The following is a 19,723-nucleotide window of genomic DNA, read 5'->3' as shown; positions in this document are numbered from 1 at the left end:
CCAACTGTCCCAACATCATTTCCCAACTGACTCATAACATCACTCTGTGCCATTCCCAGTTCTCATGCTTGCTCGTGTCAGATTCTAGAATCTGTACTCTTTTCTACCAGCCTACTTGTCTGCCCCTGAGTTTGCCTTTGCTTGTCTTCACTTGACAAACTTCTCTGCACCTTCTCATGGTCATTTATGATACCTTTCTTGCTGTCCTGGAAACAGAAATGATTATTCTCTTCCTACACTTCCATCTAACTCTGAGTATTCCTCATTCAGATTCACAGAAAATAGCATATTATTTACCAGTGATTTTGATCCTAAGACCTGGTGGTAAGTGAGGTAACTGTTAAGGGCCTTGAAGTCACCTGGACTCTCATCTCTGTACCCCAGGAGACCTTTGGGTCCCAGTGGAGCCAACTGTCATTCACGCTGAGTTAGAGGATGCTATAAATCATTCACTACCTTTCTTGCATAGCTGTTGGACTGGAAAACTACAAGAATAGTATCTATTTTCCACACTGCTGCTCCAGCCATTAAGAGACCTTATCTCTGCCTCCTATGCTTAAAGAAAATGAAAAATGCCCGTTTCCACCTGTTACTGCTTCTTCCCTTGTGATTTACCCCTGTCTTAAGCTGACACCCATTTGGACTTGGTGTTTGAGGGACAACAGCCACATTTGTGGCCCTGCTAGTGGCTGGCTTTACTCTCCCCCAAATTTTGGTTTTCACCTCCCTTCAATTAAATGGTCACTGCACACTATAGATCATCTCCTATTTCTGGGTAACTCAGAGTCAGTGGAGTCAAGTTCTGCCTTCAGTCTGCAGAGAACAGTCGACCTCCTTTCCTGGAGAAACCTTTAACTGGTCTGCAACAGACTATAGACTCTCATTATGAGAAAGTATAATGACACACAGACCAAAGCGTCTGATACATAGAGAAAAATTGTTGTCTGGTTTAGTTAGGAAGCGGGGGCGTGATCCTGTAATATTACAGGATAGAAAGTTTTGTGTTTAACATACACAGATTAGGAAGTAGTTTGGTTTATATATTCAACTCATTTACATATTCAACAAATATTCCTGAGCATACACCGCGTCCCTGGCACTGCCCTAGGCTCTTCGTATGTCCAAGCTGACCAGAACAGTCATGGAACTGATGGTCCTATGTTTGGCCCAGCACACTACCTGGTGACGCGATTCCAGACAAGCCACTTGGCTTTCTGGATCCCTCTTCACCCATGCTAAAATAGGAGGTTTGAAATAGATGATTTCGAAAGCCCCTTCTAGCCTGAACATTACATGATATAAAAACTTTTAAGACTTCCCGGAAAATAATAAAACAGCAGAAATAGCTATTTCCACCTCTAGAATGCTTATCGTATGGTCACCATACACTCCTTATTTCAGCTTCTCACAACAGTTCAAATGAGGGTACTGAAGCTAAGTGACCTGTTTAAGTGGCTAACAATACGGTGAAGACCACAAAGCTGGTAAATCACAGAACTGGGACTTGAGTTCAGCTGTCCAATGGCAAGCTCTACCCGTTCCACGCAGTAACATTCTGCCCCTGATGTGGTCTTTGACGCAGAATGTCTTCATGGCTCAGCTCTGTCTAGAGACCTCTAGTGAAGGTACATTACCATCAGGAGAGCCCAGACTTCTCCCTCTCTCCCTCCCCTGCTCGGAGTGATGAGCACAGCAGGCTGGGGGTGGTAGGTACCTCAGCACCAGGAGAGCAATGAGCAGGAGGAGGACCACAGTTCCCGTGAGAGTGATGACAGCAATCATCAGGATCTGGGGGCCTGGGCGGAAAAGACAGTGACAATGCCACTAGTAAGGGATCTCTGAAGACAGAACACACACGTCAAAAGATTCCAGCTGTATAATGTAATCTGAGGAAGGGGAGAAGGAGAGACCTTTTAAAGTATTTGTCTTTTATTAATCTCTTCATTGGTAACACACCTTGCATCCTTTTTATTCTCGTCAGGGCAGAAATAAATCCCTTGGAGGTGGAGCCGCATCGTGGGCATATTTGACTTTGGTGAATTCCGTTTATGACAATAATCACAAACCACCACCACCACCACCATCACCACCGCCGCCACCACTCCCACACCCGCAACCCCACACGAAAAATAACAGTGACTAGGAAGGAGCAATACAATCTCGCCAGTGCAACGATCCTACTCTGGAGTCTACAACATAAGAGGAAGTTGAGAGAGTGGGGAAGGGATTTTAGGTAAGAAAGATGAAAAATGAGTCTGGAGGTGGAGGGAAGTTGAGGACATTTTGTGTGTATTAACAGTCATTTGGACTTTATTCTGCAGGTAAAATGGAGCTGCCAATCACAGCGTTAGCAGCAGTTGGGCAGCATGACTGGATTCTGCTCTCGTTCTGGTGGCAGTGTGGTTGGCCTGGAGGCAGGCGGGAGGCAGGACTGGAGCAGGGAGACGGCTGGATATTATTGTAATCCAGGAGGCAGATAATGAAGGCTTTGGATGAGGAACAGGAACCAAATCTGTGTTGCTCACTGCTTCCCGGGTGTTTAGAACACTGCCTGGCACTAAGTAAATGTTTATCAGATGGATGATAAGATAGTGACGGTATAGCCTCCGGATGAAATGTTCAGTTACTTAGTTGGCAGCTGTGTACACGGATGAAAGGCCCACATGAACATCTTAGTTGTATACTGTTTGAAAGATTGAGTTACTTTATTTGCAAAGTTTAAAACTAAATGTAATGACAGTGAAATAAATGAAAGCTCTGGCTAACTGCATTTTCCGGTTAGCTGAGGCTGAAGTGAAGTTGCCCAGGATGAGGCAATAATGTCCCTGTCATATGTAATATCAATATTTAATGCGACCCTTTTAGGTAAATAATTAGAACTCTCTGAAAAATCACTTTTTGAGAAGTTCAGTTACTTTACAAAGTACAGACCTTCTGTTCAGTTACCAAAATATCTAAAAACTCTTAAAGAAATATATTAAAAATACAAACCTAACGTTGTCATTGAGGGGCACAATTAAGGAAAAAGAAAATAATTTTAACTCAAAAAGTTACAAAATAAATAAAAAGTTGCAGGAGCCTGGGAGGAAAGAGATACATTTCAGAAGTCAGATTTGGTTTAAATCTAGGAAGCCTAAAGACAGTTCCAGAGATAATTTAAAAAGTTTGCTAAAGAAAATAAATCAACGTTAAAAAGCAATGATGACAGTATATCTGAATCTGGCCCTGTCCAGTGATGGTCAGTGTTACACAGTCACATTGCAAGTTGAGGGGTGAAGGCCTGGCCATGTTAGGGCTTTCCATGACATGATGGGGTCTCAACTTAAGTAGGTGGGGTAACCATCATTATGACCCAAGTATGTGTCCCCTGAGGAAATGGAGGAGACTTAAGAGGCCACGCTCATTGACCAACCCCCCAGCCTGATGACATCAAGTATTCCTTGATGAAACAGATATTCCTCGAGTTTACTGCAGTAACATGTAAATGGAGTGGGGATGTATGTCTCTGTGTTCATTCTGCCAATTGCCAAACCTAGTTCTCTATAGGATAATTTATGTCAAAGGGTAGGTAGGACACACATTAAAGATAGGGATAGCTAAATTAGGAATATTTTTAGTGTTTAATCAGAGCTGTAATATCATTCATAGGGCAGGGAAGGAAAGTCCACATTTGCAAACCTGGCAGATCTAATTCAGAAATTATGCAAAGGAAAAAAAAAAACCCCAAATAACATAAGCTAATTGCATAAACCATAGAATTTACTCTCCTTACCAAAAACACAATTTCAGGGAAAGAAAATTCATAAAGGATATCTTACCTCGGCCTGGAATATCATTAGGAAGTTTATGGTTCTTCCAGATGAACGTGGGGCTCATGTCCACTGGGTTAGTCTTGTTTATGCGGGTGTCATAGGTCAAAAGAACATTGTACTGTGTCAGGGCAGGAAAAAGAAGAAGGATGAATAGACAAAGACATTCTAGAACGATTTCTGATGAGATGGACCATCCTGCCCAATGCCCTTTGAATTTCATAGTAATGCTTCTCAGTGAAACATGCTGGTAAATGTTAGCTTGCCGGGAGCTAGTTAGGATCCACTTGTTGGTTCTCAGCACGAACATGGATTTAAGCTCCAGGTGAGGTGATTACTTTTGATTTGATTACTCCTTTATTACTATGCACTCTTCCTGCCCAGCAGAGATTCTCTGGGCCTTCGCAGCACTAGTTCAAATCTTTCATTTTACAAATGTTATAACAGAATCCAAGAGAAATTAAATGCTCCAAGTCACATGACAAGTGAAGCACAGTGTTTTTCACAATATTAAGTTGTTATTGAAAAGAATGTCTTGAGAAAATGCACCACAGTTAAAATCCATTATCCATATTTATACATGTCAAGGGGCTCCTAAAGAATTCTACATTTCTTAAGTTCGGTCAATTATAATTTTCGATTCTCTTCTATCCCTATGCTGTAATGTGCTTTCTTATACACGAAACTAATTAGGATTCTAAGATAAAAAGGTTCCTTTTTCAAGTCACCTGTCAGCGGAAATATTAATATATCCTTAAATTATTGAGTCAGCTTTGTAAGAGGCATCTGGAAAGTGACCATACTTCTAAATTCATCGCTATTCCCTCAAAACATTCTGGACCAAAGTTGTACATTCTCTAAACTATACTTGAAAGCAGAATCTATGCTTGCAAATACTGAGGATAGGAAATATCCTGTATGTTAGGGAATGGTACATTAAATCTCCATTGAGACCTACTCTGGTTATGGAATAACTTATCTGTAGCCCTATGTTTTGAGAATTAATCCCCGTTTTCTCAATATATACATATTATCCAACACAACTGATGGCATTAGATTATTGACAAGCCCAACTAGAGACTTGCCTTCAGAGATAGTAAGTGCGCAGAATAACATTTTTCATTTTGAAGAGCAGCCAGGAGGCTGACATAGGATCTCACAGCATGTATCTGTCTCCAAAGAAGACAAAGGCATCATCCCAGGTGGAAATAACTTAGAGGGGACTGTGGTTATCTCAGTAGTTACTTCTAGTAGCTGAAGTATTGAGTGGATCTTATTTTAAGGGATTGCTATGGAATGTATGCCAAATATAGCATTACACTAAAGGTTAGCAGAACTAAAACAATGTAACTAAAAGCTATGGATTACTTTTCTGAAATGCCCTCTGGATTTTGAGTTTAACTTCCTCAATCTGGGCATCTTTTCTCCAGCTTTCCACGTTTTCCATTATAGATGCCTTTCACAAAGCTGGGTCAATATATCCGCTCAGTATATGAGTTAAGGACGTCATAGTGCTCCTACCGGAAAATTACATGAAAAAGTGAGTAACTTTTTCTCCTACGTTCCTAGTTATTTCAGGGCCCAACCTCTTCAAGGAAAAAAGTGTTCTACTGATCATGTGGTTGGTTAGAATCATTGGCTTTTAGTTTGTGATGGGCACAACTTTGGGTGACATAAAGACAGGTGTTTTTATTTCTAAGTTAAATGCTAATCAGCCATCAACTATGTGCCAGATAAGGAGCTAAGCACAGGAGACATGGAGAAACTGGATCCACTCCCTTTCTTTAAGGAACCGTAGTACTATACTATGTAGGTGAGGAGAAAAGATATATATATATATGTATATATAATGTGAATATAAAACATAACATTAGAGGGATGGTGATACATGCCAGAGGGATTAGCCAATTAATGGTTTTCATGAAACTTCAGATGAAGAGAACAGGGAACGTTTCACTGAAATTTTTAGTTGTGAAAATGAATAAACAATTCTTAGGGAAAGAACTGTCACCTTCTCATTGATAGCCCATCAATAGTCTGGTCTTGATATCAATGTATTCTGGGTGGGTATTTTTTATTTAGTAAATAGAGCAGATATTCTGTATAAGAAATTCTATGGGTCAAAATGCTTAAGGAATATGGTCCCAAGTGGGGCAAAACTGTGAATCTAAAATAAACTAACCTCTAGATTCTAAACATAACTTCTCTAATCCTTTCTCTATTACTTGCCTTCCAGGAGGACCCTCCTCGCCCAGTCCCTCAACCCAGGTTCCTGATAAGAAGTCAGACATACTTTGTTGGTGTCCACAGAGGTGTACAGAAGAAACATAGTATTGTCAATGTCCCCACAGTCATCCAAAGTCACAGGACCCATATGCCCTAGGGCAAAATCAGAAAGAGTTAGAGGCCATTGTTGACTTCTTGACCGACAGACCAGCTGTATCCCAATAGAGGCTATAAAATAGGTTCAAACTGCTCCTGTTTATTGAAAAGTCATTGACCTTAACGATGTGATCAGAGGGCATCTGGATTAGTTCTTAGCGCCGAGATCTCTGAAGGATATTTTTATGAGAGATGCTGTTTAGTTAGAAGGAAAACGCTTTTTCATTGCATTCAGGATTCTGACAGTAAAGGTAATCAGTCAATAGATGTCTCCTGATGATTGATGACAAGTTTTTGCTTAGAGTATTTACTAAACTTGTGACACAGTGTGTAAGTCACTGCACAATCTAACTTAGATATTAAATAAGACCAAAATCCCTTCACTAGCCCTTAGCAGCTGAACACATGGAGAAAATTATTTAAGTTCTCTGAGTCTCAGTTTTCTCATCTATGAAATTATACTAGTATAAAATGAGCCTATGAAATGGCTGTTTAGGTAAAAAAAAGAGAGAAAGATCAAATATTAGCAATTTCTCATGGTTCATATAGTAGCTAATATTTATTTTGTGTTTACTATACCAGGGTCTGTGCTAAGTGCTTTATATGCATTTATTATTTTATTCTTCCCCAATTACTATCACATACAAGCTATTATTCTCTCCATTTTATGGATGAAAAATCTCAGGTCAGAGATATTAAGTAACTTGCTCCAGGTTACAGGTACAGGTGGCAGGTACAGTTGGGTGACCGCTGCATACGACCACAGAGGCGCAGACAAAGAGGTGGCAGCCATCATTGCTGCACCTCACCCCACTGCTGAAACCTTTCCCCTCTAGTGATATGACTTTCAGGGGATATAAAGGGTTGGTGCTCCTTCTACCCGCCTTCACTGTTCTCTTTTTTTTCTCTTTGAGAGCCAGACATTGAAGACTAGAATACTGAAGCAACTACGTATAGGGGGGAAATTAGAAAGTGATTCCACATGCCCAGGGGAAGGCAGAGGCTCAGAGAAGACCTGGGAAGACCTTAAGTTTACACCTCATCTGATCCTCAGCAGAGACAGCCTACAAGAGTAAAAACAAACCAAAAACCAGCAAACCCTGGGGAATGGGGAGTGATTTCTGGGATGACCATATTATTAGATTCAAATGTCCAGTTTTCAACAAAAAAAATTATAAGCAATACAAAGAAACAGGAAAGTATGGGCCATTTAAAAGAAAAAAACAGGAAACTATCCCTGAAAAGCAACTGATGGTGAATCTACTAGTCAAAGGCTTTAAAACAACTGTCTTAGAGATGCTCAGAGAACTAAAGGAAGACATGGGTGAAATCAAGAAAATGATGTATGAACAAAATGTATATGTTAATAAAAGATAGAAAACCTAAAAAAGAAACCAGAACACTGGAATTTGACACAACACTGTAAAATGATTATGAATCAATAAAAAATGTAAAAAAAAAAAAAGAAAAAAAAAAAGAAACCAGAAAGAAATTCTGGAACTGAAAAGTATAGAAACTGAAATCAAAAATTCACCAGAGGGATCAAAGATTTGAGCTCACAGAAGAATTAGTAACTTGAAATATAGAACAATAGAAATGATCAAATCTGAGGAAGTGATTCCACTTCTGGGTGTATACTTAAATAAACTGAAAGCAGGGTCTTGAAGAGATATTTATACACTCATGTTCACAGAAGCATTATTCACTGCAGTAAAAACGTGGAAGCAACTCAGGTGTCTATAGACAGATGAATGCACAAGCAAAATGTTGTACATACATATGATGGAATATTATTCAGCCTTAAAACAGGAAGGATATTGTGACATGTCCCACAGCATGGATGAAACTTGAGGACACTATGCTAAGTGAAATAAGGCAGTCACAAAAAGACAAATATCGTATGATTCCACTTATCTGAGGCACATGTAAGTCATAACCACATGACTATGATTTACACATAGTCAAAAACATAGAGACAAAAAATAGAACAGTGGTTTCCAGGAGCTGGAGGGAGGGGAGAAGGGGGAGTTATTGTTTAGCAGGAGTGGAATTTTAGTTTTGCAAGATGAAAAGAGCCCTGGAGATGGATGTGGTAAAGGTCGCATGATATGAATATACTTAATGACATTTAACTATACACTGAAAAATGGTAAGACGGTAAACTTTATGTTATGTGTATTTTACCACAATTAAAAACAATCAGGAAAAAACATACATAAAGTCACTGGCAGAACTTGGGACACAGGGGATGAATAAAGAATGGTTGTCTCTCCCCAGCCCTGTTTCTTCAGGGGAGCAGAAGTGATCCCTTCCTGTCACTGTCATATACCACAGACACTGGTACAGCCCTCAGGCTTTAGTGCTGGGTGTCTGCTGCCCTATGAAGCCAAGAGAAGACGACTCACTCTGCAGTCGGATAAAGGTTTTCCAGAGCAAAGATTTCAGGCAAGTTAGAGAAGTCAACTATCATTTGTCTTTTAATGTCTAATGCACATTAAATCGAAAAGGAAATTTCTTCATAGTAACTGGATGAGATCTGGGAAATGGAAGATAGAAGTTTCCGCTGGGGTTCACGTGTGCAAAGGGAACGTTGACCCGTGTAGTTCTGAGGGACGTGCGCTGGGAACTTTTGGACGGCATTGCCAAGAGAGGTTTGGTAGTCAGAGGGGTAACGTAGGGCCCTTGATCCCTGAAGGACAGAGAAGGAGATTCGGAAGGACCAAAATCAAACTGCAAATCTCTCTCCTCTTGCTAGTCTCCAAGCAGAGTCAGAACACTGCCCAAAATGCCCTAAGATGATCTTATTCTTAAGTACAGGATCTGAACTACTGCTCTTTCCTTCATATCTAAAGATTCTGAAATTCTGAAGCATAAACTGGGGTCCAGTTATCGATTATAGCTTCCCCAAGGTTTATGCCCACAATGAAGTTAAAGGCATCTAGCTGTTGATCCACCTATTGCCAACCAAACCCCTCTCTTTGCTTCCCAAAGCCATCCACAGCACCCGTTTTTCATCAGATTTCTGTAGAAACTGTTAAACATCATTGTTGGCTCCTATGAGACTGGTACCTTCAAAAGTTAGGTTCCTGAAAGCATGAGCGAATTTAGTGGTGGTAACGTCTTCTCCGTTTTCAAGAAATAGCTTCAACATATGTCCAAAGAGCAAGACTCCATCCAAGTAGGCAACAGCAAAATCATTTTCTGCCTGAAAGAGGAAGGGAAGTCTTAAAATGAGTTCTCCCCCAAAAAATTCTGGTCTTGAGTCTGGAGAAAAATGTTCTTGGGGTCAGCAGGGTCACTGTGAAGGTCAAGGACTATTAAGTGAATTGTAGGGAGGGTATCAAAGGAAATTTTGGAAAAACTTTCTTTGGACCAGAGCTCTTTATCCTCCCTACATCACAATGCTGTCTTCTCTCGGGATCAGTTAACAGAGAGCACTTACTGCCTTTAGGGAAGTAAGTAAAATATTTAATTTCAACCAGGAAGGAAAACATACAGCATTTCCAATTCTTGGAAGATTTTATATAGAAAGAGTGCTGTCCTCTACGAGTTAAAGAGAATGACAGGAAAAACAACCCCACTGCTTCTCAGTATCCTGAGTGGGGCAGGGGGAGTTTTGATTGGATGACACCATCGAATCTGCTTTGGAGATCGTCCTGATTGGATGCTCCTCTGACCACCAGCGTCTGCCCTGGGGATCATCCAGGAGGGGACAGAACTCCTCTCCCTCTGCAACAGTTGTGGGGTGGCCTTCACAGAGCTGGGCTATGGGTTGAAAGCGCTGTGCCCACTCCGAGACCAAGAGAGTTCTGTCAGCTCAGACTCTCTGGACTGCCCACCCGCGAAGAATCACACTTCAGCCAGAGACTACAAGCTGTGCAAGTGATATTGTTACTGAAACAAACTTGGGGCCACGCCACCGCACACAGTAAAGCCAATCTAGTGACACCAGGTGGCGGTGAAGGAAAGTGCAGCATTTAGGGCAGGGCGCCATACAAGGAGTTTGGGCCTTTTAGGCACTCGCCGCTCCAGACTCCTGCCTGGTGCCCTGTATATGTATTACTGTATAACAGTGTATGTGTGCATGAAGCTTACCAGTCTTAAATCCTTGGAGAAAGACCTATTTAAGGTGGAATTTTCAGGAGGCAGTGTCAGAACAAGAACATTTTTCATATAGTCAGGGGCTGTGGCATTGTCCCCAAAGTAGTAATCACTGTAATGAAACAGCACAAGGTTCTCATGAGAATTGGTTCCTCCAAAAATAGAAATGGAACTTGTACAATTCATACAGCAGCCTTGAAATAGTTTAGAACACTCCCCCCAACCCCGCAACACTTTCTACTTTCCCCAGGTAAGTTTATTTTCTTCTATGCCTGCTAACTAGCGTAACACAGCTTAGGCAGCTGGTGTTAACATACGCAAATGGAAAGAAAGATCAGAGTACAGATAGTTCTTTGGGGAAGGTTTTTTGGGGTTCTGGGCACATGAGCTAGTGCTTGCTCTTAAGGCTTAATCACTCTTGGTGTATACCTGGAAACTTTCTTTTCTTTAAGTGCTTATAACACTTTAGAGATTTAGGGATACGACAGAGGGAAATTTTATGAATTAAATTTACTTTTCAGATGGTAAAACATAAGCATAAAAGCACTAAACATTCTAACACTGGAAGCTTCTTAACATTAGTTTATTGATCCCTGGATCTTCAACTCCCAGACAATACTTGGCACATCGTGGACCCTCAATGCTGTCTGAGATTGAGCTGCCAGTCATATGGTTTCCAAGCTTCCTAATCATTTTACTGTTTTAATATGCAAATAATCTACCATGCTTGACGTGCTGTAACCAGGATGACCCTCATTTAATATTCAAACGGTAGGTGAGCACATCTATGTACTGAGGACTGTGCTGGAAAGTCTGCTCAGATTGTCACATCTTACTCTAAAAGCACGTCTATAAAGTGGACATTTGTATTCTCATTTTACAAATGAGAAGATTTAATCTCAAGATACTAAGTAATACCAAGAGTCAAATGAACCAGAAGTATCAGAATTAGAATTTGAACTCAAGTTACATCCAGTTTCAAATAAATCTCACGATCTTCCCAAAACATAGCCAGGTGTCTTTAAGCAGTAGGGACAAAAGAATGCCAACACTTTGGCAGTTGACTGAGGATCTGCTAAATGCAAAATTACACCAAGCTGCTTACCTTGAGGCCTCCTTCCAGAGGGCAGAGCAGCTTTCAATGTGGTTGTAGAAATAAAATGTTGTTAATTTTGCCCTCTTTTTGTAAACTGAAGTATAGTTGATTTGCAATGTTGTATTAGTTTCTAGTGTACAGCATAGTGAGTCAGATATGTATGTATGTGTATATATACACACACACATATATTCTTTTTCATTATATGTTATTATAAGATATTGAATACAGGCCCCTGTGCTGTTCAGTAGGACCTTGTTGTTTGCCTTCTTGTCTGTATTTGAAGCTAAAAGCTGACTAAATTATCTTCATGAACAAGATAGGCCTACAGTTCCTACGTTTCATTTTTCTTAACACTGGAACAAGCCCATTCAGTGCGGGTGCAATGACTAGACAAACATGATGTACAGTTATAGCTTCTGGCCTGAATACAGACAGGGCATGACTAATGATCCAGCCAGATAACGGAAGTCATATGATGTAGCTGATGGGGCAAGAGACACAGGTGTATCAGCAACACCTTTTTTGAGTGTAATCTGACTCAGATATTACCTGGGCCCCGCTTGTTGGTGGAGTCCCCAACCATACTAGAAGATGAGCGGTAAAAAGAGTGGATGTGATAAAAGGTGATCTTTGTTCTCCAGAATTTTCTCTCCTTAGCTCCAGAGAAGTGCAGAGGAAGAGATCACTACCCAGTGACTATAAAACAGAGGGCAAAGAATAGTTGTGTAAATCAAATTCGTTTAATGGGAACTTTCCTCTTACCAAAGGTGTCAGAAGGAAGAGTAATCTAGGGCCAAAGGCCATTAGCAATTGAATACACAGATATGGCCGAAGTTCTCAGAATTATTGTGACATTAGCTGATTTATTACTGCCTGGAAAAAGGCCTTAAAATCAGTCTGGGGACCAGGATCTTTGTTGAATGGACATGCGGGTTTAATGGGGTTTTCATAAAACTTTTGTATTTAGACATGATTATGATGTCAAAGGTATGCATCTCTGCTAAGGCTACAATTAAATAAGAATGAGGGCGTGATAAAGAAGAAATTAAACACTGGTTAAAATATTATCTTCACACTGAATCCCATATGAGGCGTGCAAAACAAGAGAAAAGACAATGCCTTCTGGAAATCCTTAGAGCATTTCCTTTCTGAAACAAGGACAGTTCTTCCAAATATTTTACCTACTGGAATAAATCCACTAGAATGATGACAATGTCTTCAGCCACCGCCCGGTCACCCTTGAGGAAGGAGATAGTTTCTGGCGTACCGCATACAACAATCACTGGAGGAGAAAGAGAGAGACAAGGAGAAAAGTGCACAATGATGTCCTCACAAACAGGAAGGGAACCAGGTGCCTGAGTGTGAACCCGGGAAATCCATGCTACCTTTATGTTTTCAGATTAACCCCAGTTCCTCAAATTACCACCCCCCTTTCCTTTTTTCATTTACAGTCGCAGAGTCAGACCAGAGCTACATGGTACCTTAAGAAGAATCGTCTAGTCCATCCCCTTTATTTTACTGATTTTAGGAGACTAGCCACACTGTCAACAGGATAACTAGTAGAGACAGAGACAGCTCTGATATGCAGGTACGGGAGTCCGGCTCAGCACCTGTTCCATTACACCAGGCTGCAGTAGTTACAAAAACTACCTTCACTGGTAAGTGACGCGCACCCACCATTCATAAAGTAGCTGAAAAAGACAGAGTGTGAGTTAATGTAAAAATTTATGCATCTTCCTAAGCACCTTTCTGTGGGTTTTGCTTGCAGCTTCTTAACTCAGACCTCGGTGATCTCAGTGATGGGTCCCAGCCTATAAGCTCTCCCGCAGCCAGATTTCCCAGATGCATGGCTTAGTGAGTGAGGTGAGCTGGGGGACACTTCGTTGCATCAGTTCATATACTGTGTTGTCCAGCTGGATTGTAAATACTTTAAGGACATGAATCGCTTCATACTTTTTCTCCATAACTTGGTCAGTGTTTTGCAAATGGTAGGTTCTTACTAAGGCAAATGCTTGGTAATAACGGTAAATGAGGATTTGCCAAGCAAGAACCTGTCCTTGTAGAAAATTCCAGTTGATTTCACACTTCCTTTGCTTCTGATATATGCTTATTTGTAAAAAAGAATTCTGTGGTGAGGGAAACAAACCACTTAAGAACTTAGAATGATTTTATCCCCATAGCCTTTGACACTTGGCCTCTAACTGAGAGATCACTGGGCAGGTGAAATGCAGAGATTAAATCCTTTCTTACCTTGTAATTTTGCCTAAGACTAGATATCAATCCATACGTCCTTTTGGTCACCAGGGGACCAGTGTTCAGAATATTTGAGGATTAGTCACAAATCCAACAATATATTGGACTGTGGTGAACTTACAAAGCAATTTACTGTCGGTGGATCGTGATAACATTTTGGTTTGTAAAAGCTGGATTTTAACATCATTATTACTTTCATGATAATATATATTTGCTCAATACTGTTTTGTTAATTTATCTCAGAGGATAAGGTTTTAATCAACAACAACAAAAACAATATAATAGAGTTGCAAGCAACTACAGATCTCCCCAAATATACAAAATACATGGAGGTAGCGATGATAGCTCTGTGGTAGTAGGTTTGTCAAAATGACTCAGGGAGGTGGGAGCTGGGGGCAAGAAGCTGCAAAAAATTTATCTTCACGTCTTCTTACCATTGCTTTTCCTGTTCTGGTCCATTAAGATATTCTGAAACTGGTCATCTCCTCTCAACATTTCCTTGAAGCTGAGTTCTTGAGAAAAATAGGAAACTCCAGCCTCCAGAGCATTGAGGTACCTAGAAAAGAAAAAAAAAAGAGAGAGAGAAACTCTAAATTAGCTTAGTTTCTTCATGGTTTCCATATTGTTTGCTAATGTTTACAGATCTGTCCAGGGACTTGTTCATCTAAAATTCATTTATGCTACTAACACAATAGACAATACACACCATGAAACCAATGGTTAGGACTGTGGACATTTAACTTAGGGAAAGTACAGGGGAAGTTTTCGGAAGTGTTTACACATATATATGTATATGTATATACATATATGTATATGTATATACATACACACACACACACACACACACACACACACACACAAATAGTAGACATTTGACAGGTCCCCTATAATGGCTTCCTGCTATTTGCTGAAGGAAGGCTATAAACCAGTCCCATTTTGACAGACAGATTGAAACTTTTGAGCCCATCATACAAAAATTCAGAGTTGATAGGAATAATTTCTCCTCCTTTGTGAAATGGACTTTTATGTGTTCTGAGTTTACCCCCAAAGTTTCTGGGATGAGGCCTTGGGGTTGCTCCTTGCAGCCCCCTGGAGGTGCACTGCCGGCGGTACCCTATTTCAGTCTTCTGCATGCTTTGGTGGAGACAGACTGCAGAACCAAGCAGCATCCTGGAGGTACGGACAGCAAACCCTTCAAGAGATTCCTTCTGCCACCGCTGCTGGAGTTGCATGAACTTTGCAACTTTATTTTAGCGACGGTGCCCAATATCCTGTTCTCCACCCCTATCACCTTATTCCTCTGAAAAGCTGTGAGAGAAATTACTTCTAACCAGTCGTAGGACAGGCAGAATGCGCGTCCTCTGGTATCGTGTCTTGCATGGTAATGTGACAGCATTTACTCCTGGTTTTCATTTTCCTCATCTGTAAAACGGAGATGACAGCACTGGTTCTCTTTTCTTTACGGGGCTCCCTGTGGGGCGTCAATGAAACTAACGTGAAAGTCTTTCGAAAACTAGAGAGAGTGTTAGAAATGCAACCTATGCTGATAGTATTAATGACACCATGTTTCTTTTGGCCCTGTTGCTTTTATTATTTATCCACTTATAACTTTTTTAAATGGAAACATATTTTTCATCAAAAATATGTTTTTAGCTAGGTCACTTTTGCCATTTATGAAGAATTAGAAAAAATTTATAGTCAGTGTATTTTATCATTACACAGACATTTTACGGTCAATCACACTAAGGCAACGAAATGGATCATGTTTAACTAACAAACTATGAGAAAATGCAACTTTTTGAAAATATGTATAAAAACATTTATTAAGAGTTCTCAAGACATATTACACACTCCATATGATTCCTTTTTATCACTATGAAACATTAGCTGCACACTGTACAGAATAAATATTCATTATTCAATTGAACCTGTAGATCTCATATCCTAAGACTGTCAACCTTGATGTCACATGCTCCTTCTTATGCCACTACATTCTAGTAATTAGTAACAATTTGGATAGAGGTCGGGAAGGAAATTGTGGCCACCTTGAATAACTCTGTGCACTCTTTTTAGGAAATAAATATGAGTTAACTTTTAAAACCTGTTCTTGAAAATACATTTTCACCTGTTGCCACGGACCTAGATCATGGAATCAGTGACAGTGCTGCACATTGCCAAATGAAATCTCAGTTTGACCTGATGTTAACGGGTATCTACTCCAGAGAACTCTGCTTAATATATCTAGTTCATATCAGAATAACAAATAGCCTTATGTAAGTATATCTACAGCTTAAGAATGAAATCAATTAAACATAAGCTGTGCACCATGTGTGTGTAAGAAAGTGGGCTAGTGTCCGTTCCCAACGCTGTCGCTCATGGAAGGCGTGTCTGATAACACCTAGTGGCCTGCCAAGCATTTGTGGCCTCTCTCCACGCTAAGCCCTAGACAGGTATTAATGGTCCTGCTTACCAGAAACAGTCCTCAGACTCGGTACTATTCTTGAAAACATACGCAGTGTTCCAGGAGAAAGGTTTGAATGGAAAATTATCGACCTTCCAAAAGTCAACCAAGAAGTACATGAGCTTCCTCGCTGGAGACATCAGCCTGGTTAAAGTCTCTTTGTAGTCACATGACAACCCAAAGCTTCCAGCTGAAATCATGGGGTAGTTCAAATCTGTGTCAAGGCTACGCCAAGAGGGAAGAAAGAAACCGATATCAGGATTAACTGCAGCAGCACAAATAGGATCCCTCTTCAAGCTGTTTCGGCATGCGGTATAAATAACAAGAATAAAATAGGGTCATTCAAGCGGGTGTCCGACCTATAGAGGTCCCTCCCCAAGAGGTGAGTTTTAGAAGACCATTTATCAAACATATGCTGTGTTCTAAGCATACTCGGGATGTTTTCATGTTTGTGTGGTTTGGTTACTTTGATTTATTCTAAAATGAGTTGTCATTTGGGTTGTCACAATGTCTAGGCTGAGACATACGGACTTTGGGGAGGAGGGCTGAGAAAATAGAGGCTGGGCCACCACCGCTACCACACACCCTGTAAAACCTCAGAGATGCTGTACAGTTTCCCTCTGGGCACTGCCTTTTTTTCCAGCTCTTCTACGGGCTGGCTTGGAGACAGACGTCACCTGAGGACTTTACTGTTTTCCTTCCCCTGCTCGGCAAATGGGTCTTCTTGTGGCTCCTGAAATATCTCAGGCTCTGCCTTCTATCAGGGCCTTTACAATTGCCAGGAATGCTGTTTCCTTGTCTCTTTGCCTGGTTGATTCTTACTCACCCATCAGGTCCCAGGTTAAATATCTCTTTATCCGTCAGGAGAACTTTGCTCTATACCTAAGACCAGGTAATTACTTGGCTGAGAATCTGTTTGATATCTGTCTCCACGAGACTGCGAGCACCGTGAAGGTGGGGACCACGTCTGGCTTGTTCACCTCAGCATCTCTGGTTTGCCTGGCCGCATGCAGATGCTCAATGTGTATCTCATACAGGAAGGAAAACAACATCCCCTTCATACGTCAGTGCTCCACTGAAAGGTTTCACCACGTGTCCTGTTGGCATTTCAAACTCCCCATGTTCACAGTCAAGTTTATCTTTTATTTTTATTTGTCAGAACTGTTCCTTATCCAGATTTCTTTTAAAATGTTTGGAGATCTTCGAGGCCTCTTTGACTACTTTTCGTCCACCCTCCAACATCCAATCAGTTATCAATGCTATTGAGTCTACCTCTAAATATCTTTCAGAGCTAGCCTCCTATTCCACGGCATCTGTTTTCTTGCCAATTTGGGCCCTCCTCACCCTGGCCGACTCTCCCGTCTTCAGTCTCTCCCGGTGTGCTCCAGTCTTTCCTCCACACTGTTGTCAATTATTCTTCTCAAAGTTAAGCTGCTTCTTATGACACTTCCCTGCTCAGCCTTAGTGGTTTCTGATGCAAATCTGATTAAAAACACTTCCCTCACTTGGAACTCATGACCTCCTAAACATAGCCCTACTTAATGTTTCTAGTTTTAGCTCTATTTTCTCCCTCTACATCTCTTGCACTCCAGTTCATACAGCTTTCTTCAGATCTTCTACACTTCCCTGCTGCTTTAGTTTCACACACACTCCTCCCACTATGAGCTGGCACGCTTATCCCCTCATCTCTATCTGTTACAATTTTACCCTTTCTTCAATGCTCAACTCATATACCATCTCCTTTGTGAAGTCCTTCTCCTCCTGAAGCTTAACTCTCTGAACCAGACTTGATCATTTCCTTCCGGGCATCCCCACCACCTTGTTTGTGCCTCTCTGATGGAAGCCGTCTCACTCTGCCTTGTATTGGTCACCATTGTCCTTGTTGCTGTCTCTGTTTTACTTAATTCTCTTCACCCTGACACAGCCAAGAAGCGTTTTTGCACATGGAAATGCCTCATAAATGGTGCATCAATTTTCTCATCCTCCTTTCCTCCTGGGCACACACTACAGCAATACCAATAAATGGTCAGGTGAGACGACAACTGGGAATGAGTGGGAGGAAGGGTAAGAGTCTGTATGCATTTGGGTTTGGAAGGTGAGCTCAAAAGGTGTTTCTGTGGTGTGTCTACGGTACGTGGTGGGCGTGAACAGCTGAGCGTTTGTACAGCTGGGTGGGAGGTGTCCGAAGCCGACTTTGCAACAGAAATTTCAGAAGTCTAATGTTTACCCTTCAAAATCGATCGCAAGGGGTCCTTCAGCATAGTTTTCTCTGTGCAGACAAAGGGTGGGCCCTGATTCAGGGGGAGATTAAACAAGTGAAAGAAAGGCAGGTGGGAGGGATTTTGATTGGGGAAGGTGTGATCCAGCAGAACAAAGTGTTTTGTGGTGATGAGAATTACACCGAGGGAAATGAATGAAAGGGATGGAGGTGATTCTCCCAAAGTCAGAGAAATACTTTCATTCTAAAATATTTTGGAAGCTTTTTTCCCCTAAGCTGATAAGGGCACTGTGCAAAGTACTTTAGTATGTTCTTTGCATAACCCTCAGACAGCTGTAAGAACTCGCTGCCTTCCGTGTTCTTACAGACCTAAGGAGGGAACGGAGCCCCGTGAATGCCCCGCGGTGGTGCACTTCCCTTGGTGTTTCTGTACAACCTGCCCATACCTCTGGGAAGACAGTTCCTTTATTAAACTTCTCAAATTATCCAAGTTCGCGATCATCCCTGCTCCCTGCCAGGAGTCTAACTACTCATCTGTACTGTTTTGCTTCTCAAACTCAGCTTTTAGTCACAGAACCACAGCAGCTCTTGTCACCCACCCTGCACTGAGCAAAGTCAGAGCCACCTGGATGAGAGAATGAAGTTACAGAGAGGCCGCACCCTACGAGGGCCCCGAACCCCTGAGTGCATTGCCTTGACGAGACTGCTGCTTGATCAGTCATTTAAATAGTGTTCTCATGTCCTGACTTCAGTTCACAGTGGCATGAAAACAGCAAACTGAACTACTTACTACATCTGGAAGGTGGAATAGGTACACGAGGGCCCCATGAGGACACAGCCCATCTGTTTTTTCTTCTGTAAGAGAAAAAAAAAACATAAAATAATCTCTAAAATTAAATACAGGAATGAATGCACCGGAAAGGAGCTGCAAGGGGAAAGCTCCCAGAAGGTTAGAAAACGTGCCTCTTGAGATGTAAGAACGCAGAAGGGAGAGGGGAAGCAGGTATGTCTCAGGCTGGTCAAGAGGCGGCCGGGGGATCAAGGAGCCGAGAAGGGGAGAGGCGGCAGATGGAGGGAGGGCGTTCCACTGAAGATGAGCTGACGGAATGTCCACCTGGATTCTCCATCCAGGGGAGGATGTCCAGTGGTGAAAGAGGGATGGGCAGACTGTAAGATTAGCAGTATCTGCAGGCCAGGGGGGGCAGAGACAAGATCTAGAGGTGCTTCTGGGGGAGAGGGCAAGTTTCAGCTTTAGGGAGAGCTGCGAAGCAAGGCTGGAGAGAACAAAATGCACCAGCTGGGACACACTGGATCTTATTTTCTATTTCTCAAGGGGAACCTGATTAGGAACATTCCACCCTTGGTTTTGGAGAACCAGGTTATATCTCCGTCTGAAGAGG

General features: G+C 41.5%; 1 protein-coding gene across 2 annotated transcripts in view; it reads right to left on the bottom strand.

Moving 5' to 3' along the window:
- The window catches only part of GUCY2C (guanylate cyclase 2C), a 76,279-nt gene that overhangs the window by 32,612 nt on the left and 23,944 nt on the right, over positions 1–19,723 (bottom strand). For both annotated transcript variants that reach the window (XM_072954289.1, XM_072954290.1), the window contains exons 3-11: positions 19,114–19,178; positions 16,115–16,330; positions 14,079–14,200; positions 12,577–12,673; positions 10,287–10,404; positions 9,261–9,396; positions 6,103–6,188; positions 3,819–3,930; positions 1,715–1,796 (exon numbers count right to left, since the gene is read on the bottom strand). In XM_072954289.1, the coding sequence (XP_072810390.1) occupies positions 1,715–1,796; positions 3,819–3,930; positions 6,103–6,188; positions 9,261–9,396; positions 10,287–10,404; positions 12,577–12,673; positions 14,079–14,200; positions 16,115–16,330; positions 19,114–19,166 (1,022 nt within the window). In that variant the 5' untranslated portion in view covers positions 19,167–19,178. The remainder of the gene's footprint in view (positions 1–1,714; positions 1,797–3,818; positions 3,931–6,102; positions 6,189–9,260; positions 9,397–10,286; positions 10,405–12,576; positions 12,674–14,078; positions 14,201–16,114; positions 16,331–19,113; positions 19,179–19,723) is intronic.

The sequence above is a fragment of the Vicugna pacos genome, chromosome 34 (genome assembly GCF_048564905.1).
Source record: "Vicugna pacos chromosome 34, VicPac4, whole genome shotgun sequence".
NCBI lineage: Eukaryota > Metazoa > Chordata > Mammalia > Artiodactyla > Camelidae > Vicugna > Vicugna pacos.
The sequence above is the reverse complement of the archived record's forward strand: the minus strand, read 5'-3'. Positions and strand labels throughout refer to the sequence as shown.